Below are 5,878 nucleotides of genomic sequence, written 5' to 3'. Positions count from 1 at the left end.
ATTGGATAGACGAGAAGCTGTGGCCATTGTCAAGCTACATCTCTGTACATTCGGAGAGTGGAAAGCTCTATGCTCTGCAGTCCTTGGACTATGAGGAGTTGAAACTGTTGGAGTTCCAGGTGAGAGCCAAGGATGCTGGAATGCCCTCCTTGTGTGGCAATGCGACTGTTCAGGTCTTTGTGCTGGATGAGAACGACAACACACCTGTTGTGTCAGGATCATCTGAAGAGAACCTGGTTCTTCTAGTGGTCCCTGTGATGCCTGGGCATATTGTAGGCAAGATCCATGCCTTGGATGCGGATTCTGGCTACAATGCGTGGCTCAGGTACGAACTGGCTGAAGAAAGCAGCGGTCCATGGTCTGTGGGCCCGTATAGTGGTGAGGTGAGTACCAAATATCCTCTGGATGAATCAGAAGGAGGCAAAATCCAGAGTATTGTGGTTCTTGTGAAGGACCATGGGAAGCCTCAGCTCTCCGCCACAGCCATCCTGAGTGTGTCACTGGTGACAAGTGGTCAGACAATCAAAGCGGATGTTCAACTCTCCAAGTCAGGGGAGAGCTTCGTGTCTCTGGTGAATTCAGTCAACATCTATTTGATCATTGCCATCTGCTCTGTTTCCAGCCTGTTCCTGCTGGCTGTTTTTGTTTATATGGCTCTACGATGTCAGTCCAAGGCAAAGGAATCCATGGTTTATGGCCCTGGCATGGCCACCCTGGTCTGTGCCAGTGAAGTGGGCAGCTGGTCCTATTCCAATCGCCACAGCCACATCCTGGCAGGGGTGAGCGCAGAGGCTGGTGTCAGGAATGATCTTATGATTTTCAGTCCCAACATTCCTGTTTCTGCAGATAATGGGGAACATAGAAATGGGAGTGAACTGCTTCCAGATACATCTAGAGAGGTAAGTTATCCTGCTTGAAATTCTTTCAACTTGATATTTTCCTACTGCCAATTTTGGAACAGTGTTACTACAATATATGTTCCATAATTTTATCATAGATAATTTTTATAGAAATTCATTGATGAAAATCTGTTAATAGTTTGTTTTCTAACTTAAGTAACTCTTTTACATATGCTTAGTAGTCTTTCTGATTAAATATTTTTGAAATGGGAGTGGCCACAAATAGATCTTAAGTTTTTTTATAGTCAGCCAATTTTTTCTTCTCTTCTACTCCATTAAAAGAAATATATTCATTGTCTGCCTGATTCTTTAGTTTGTAATTCATCTATAAATCTCGAAATGGGAGTCTAGTGCAGTACTGTACTGATTTTCCTTTCGTCGATGCACTGATTCTTTAATGAATGGAATACAAATTTTCAATTATGTTTTTTAAACATATTGTGTTTTTTAAGCACAGTTTGCAAACTTTTAAAAATGATTAAAACATTTGTTGTTGCGTCCTCACTTAGGACTTCCAATTAACCACTCATTTAGCAACCATTCAGAGTTATGATATCACTGAATGAGGAAACTTAACCACTGGTCCTCGTAGTTGTGGCCATCGTAGTAGCATCTCTGCTGTGACTTGATCACATATCTTGCACTTGGCGATGGGCTCTCAGTTATGATGGCTGCAATAACCTGAGGTTGTATGTTTGCTCTTTGTGCTCTTCACTGTTAGCTTCTGACAAAGTCAGTGGGAAAGCTTGCATGAAGTTGCTGACGGCCGCCCCCTGATAACGGCGTGCTTAAGGACTCGGAGGGATTGGCTTAACGGCAGCATCTGGGGCAGCTGCAACTGCTATCATAAGTTGAGGTGACCACGTGTGACACTGTCCTTTTCTGACCATGTAGCTTTTAGTGATGGGGTTGCTTGTCCCAACTACCACTGTTAAGCAAGGACTACCAGTATTGTGAAGTTCCTCACTGGCTGAAAAAAAATGATTCATCAACAACACTCACATTATATATGATGCCTAGACTATCATATTTCTGGAATAAAAGTCATCCAAGATTATGTTGCACAGGAAATAAATTTTTCTTCAATGTAAGTGGCCTTGTTAAAAATAAATGTTTCTTATAAGGGTTATTTAACAGAATAACAGAGTTGAAAGAAACCTTGGAGGTCTGAGTTATGATACTGGATAGAAATTTTGAAATAGACATTTGAGGTTCATCAATCCGAATTCCTCCAAAGCTTTACACTCTATTCCTGTATTAAGCCTTTGCCCCCTCAAGTCCTCTGTGCTGCCTCACCATGCTAGGAAGTTGCTCCTGGGAGAGGAAGTGAAGAATTCCAGCAGTTTATTCCAAGGATATATAATCCCAGCAGGGTCAACAAGGTGTGAAGGTAATCCCATTTGCCCAGCTAAAGCAAGCAGGCTCCCATATGGGGAAACAATGACATAGGAAGGCTAATAATTACTTTAGGCTAATAATTACTTTAGCGATAAAGGCAAAGGCACAATTACATACTGTGGAGGAATATATCACTCTAGTATTCTACCAAAATTACCACATAGATAGAAAATATAAAGTAATAGACAATACAATGCCAGATGCCTCCAATTGAATGTCATTCAACAGGCTACTGAGGAAGAGCTGGGGATCTTTTAGAACATTAATGGTATTTATGACATGACTAGATTAAAGTTTTTAGGATGTCTAATTGCTGACGTTGCTATGCAAGAAAATAAAATCTGAAGCTGTAAAGACAGAATTATAGTGAGCACATGAAACATAGGAGTCATGACTATGGGAAAGTTTAAGATAGTGAAAGATGAAATTAATCAAGTACACATTGACATCTTAGGATCAGATAACTGAAATAGATCAGAACTGGACACTTTCAGTCAGAGGATCATACTATTTACTGCTCAGGACACGAAAGACAAGGAAGGAATCAGGAAGGTTAGAGTAAGAAAAGTACTTGGATAGAAAGCAGTCACAATAACTGAATAATTAGGCTTTGTGGAGAACCTTCTAATATGATCATCCAAGTTTAAGCTGCAGGCACTAGTGCAGAAAAAGAGGAGGTTGATGAATTTTATGGTCATGTTCAGACTGAAATAAAACAATTCTAGTAAGATGTGTTGTTTATAGTTGGGGACTAGAATGTTACAACTGGAAATAATTAAGGAGGGTGATGTAATTGGACTGTGTGGCCTAGGAAACCAAAATGATGCAGGAGAACCACTTTTCAATATCTGCCAATAGAAAGATTTCTTCTTGGCTAACATAGTCTTCTAGCAGTCAAAATGATGCCTATATACATGAATATCATTCCATGGAGAACACAGACAATTGGAAGTTCCAAGTAAAATTCAAGTTCTAAGTAAAAAAGAGACCCAACCAGTTTCCATAATATAATCATAACCTACCATTTCAAGAAGAATATCCAGAATCACTTTGAAATTCTTAACCTCATTCATAAGGAAGCAGAGGAACTGTTTGAATGAAATCAAAGAAGTTGTTAAGGATGAATGTGAAAAGAGACTGCCAAAGACCAAGAAATATGAGAAAATATGGATATCAGAACTCTGGAAATTGCCAAAAAGGGAAGAGAAGTCAAGGGCAAGAAAAACAAAGATGTCAGGAAGGAACTTAACAAGGAATTTCAAAAACATATTAAAAGACACAAGCCATATTACAACAATGTCTGCAAATATATTGTAGATGGAAACAGATATGGAAAAACAGAAAAGTCTTCCAAAAGTTTTTCAAACTCAAAAGAAAGTTCTAACATTGAATTGGTATGCTAAAGGGTACCAATAAATAGCGAGAAATTGATTCACAACAGATCAAACAAAGATGGAAAGAGTCCATTGAAATTCTTGCAAGATAAATGTCTACATCCAAGATAATTAGAAAATATTCTTTACTTCTAAGAATCTCTAGTACTAGAAAATAGATCAGCAATATGTTCATTACAGATTTGGAAGGCTACAGGAATATTTGGAGAGTCTACAGAAATGCAGTAAGCAACAGAAGATGAATCTCTAAAGGTTCTAACAAAAACTATGGCCGCAACTCTGAAGAATGACACAATGGCCAATGTAAAAAAAAAAAAGGAGACTTAATAGAGTGGGTAAACCATCATACAACATCCTTTAATTCACATGTTAGGAAAATCATGTTTAAATAAATCTAATCTGACCCAGACTAGAACCTTAAGTGGAGAGGGAGATGCCAGATGTTCAATATGGCTTTAGAAAAGGCTGAAGAACAAGAGACATTATTGCTGATAAGCTCTGGATAATTGAAAAGCCAAAAAATATCAAAAAGAATATAGAAAAGCCTTCAATTATGTTTAGCTGTGGAATGTGCTTAAGAAAATGAAATCTATATACAGGTCACGAAGCCACAGTCTGGAAGGAGCATGGTGAGACTCACTCCAGATTAGCAAAGAAGTGACACAAACCTGTATATTCTCCCCTATAACCTGCATTATGCTGATAATATTACTTTGACAGCTGAACAGCTGAATGATCTGAAAACTTTAGTAATGAAAATCATATTGAAAAAAATTGACCTACAATTAAAGACCAAACTAATGACATGTACATTAACCAGGCTTGAAGTTGATAATGAAGATTTTTGACCCTGGGAATAGTAGCTTTCATCTTTTAGGACTGACTATTAAGAAAAAGGAATATACAGTGAAAAAATATTCCCTTGCGATAATATGTATCTTAGGAGACAGAACTATAGATTAGACAAAGGTCAGACAAACAGCAATTGAGTTCCCAGAAGCAATGGGGGTATGACAGATGTCTCTCTAGTTTCTTGGATTGTAAAGGCAGGGGGGGGGGAAAATTGTACTTTCCAACTTGCAAGATACGTCATTCTTACAAGGTAAGCCAGATAAGAAGCATTCCCAGAAGTACTAGCTCCAATTTTATTATTAGGATACATTAACAGAATCTTGCAATTGTTGCAAGAAACTTAATGACTAGTGACTTATAATGTCTTCTAGAATCACCTAAAAATTATTTTAGCAATATAACAGTGGTAAGAAATAACATTTTTTAGACTCAACAATAGCTGGGTGATGCTAAAAAAAATGCTGTAACAGGCTAATCAATGGAAAGGACCCAAAATTACTACCTTTAGAAATACAAATTAGTGCAGAAAATTAATTATCTATTTCACCTGTATATATGATTGCATTAGGTAAAACTGCTTCTTGTTCTCCATCTCATTAAGGTGGAGGTTCTGAATGATCACTTGTGAGGTTCAAAAAGGGAGTTAGGTGACTTATCTATGTAACATTTGTCACATTCTTAAGTATTATCAGATACTTGCCTTTGTGCAATATTATTCACAGGATTATGGCAAAAAAATGAGAACATACTTCTAAATTTAGAAAAGTGCCCTCAGTTAAAAGAAATCCTATGTCCAATGGAAGACTGAGCCAGTCAGTTTCTGTCTTGATATCAAAAATATATTTCAGGAATAAAGTCAGTTAAGATATCACATGAGTTTGAGAACTTACCCTGCTTGTCATTTGCCTAAAAGATTCAAGAGCTACATATCCAGCTAAGACTCAGACAGGTAATTCGAAAAGTAATTCTGGTCATAGCCCTCAAAGGAAAAAAGTATCACAGACGCTGAATAAACAATGGAGGTCTGTTTCTCATTTTGAACTGCGGTCACAAGAGGTCGCTGTTTTCTAAGGAAAGCCTCTAAGCGAAACTGAAAATGCAGAGCCCCTCCCTTAAAGGGACCGACATTCCTGCCGGCCAGATCCACCAGGGAAATATCGAAGAACAGAGAAATCTCAACAAGCCAAGATCCAACCTATGAAAGCATTGCCAGTATGGCTGGGCTACGTGGGCTCCGCTCCTGACCCCTTGGAGGCAAGGTATTTAGAGAAAAAGAGAAGGGCTTGCGGGGCTGTGCCTGTGTCTGCGATGCTTACCTGGCCGAAGGGGCTGCTG

At 38.5% G+C, this 5,878-nt stretch overlaps 1 protein-coding gene across 1 annotated transcript in view; it reads left to right on the top strand.

The window, feature by feature from the left end:
* Positions 1-9: 9 nt before the first annotated feature.
* Positions 10-5,878, top strand: part of LOC107299947 (protocadherin Fat 4-like) — a gene marked incomplete at its 5' end in the record, with an annotated part of 18,502 nt that continues 12,633 nt past the window's right edge. Inside the window, 2 exon segments of the mRNA XM_029286909.1 lie at positions 10-899; positions 2,178-2,289. Of these exon segments, the coding sequence (XP_029142742.1) occupies positions 10-899; positions 2,178-2,289 (1,002 nt within the window).

This window comes from Protobothrops mucrosquamatus, unplaced genomic scaffold (genome assembly GCF_001527695.2).
Source record: "Protobothrops mucrosquamatus isolate PMUCROS unplaced genomic scaffold, P.Mucros_1.0 scaffold5753, whole genome shotgun sequence".
Lineage (NCBI taxonomy): Eukaryota > Metazoa > Chordata > Lepidosauria > Squamata > Viperidae > Protobothrops > Protobothrops mucrosquamatus.
This window is presented reverse-complemented; position numbering and strand designations above follow the sequence as displayed.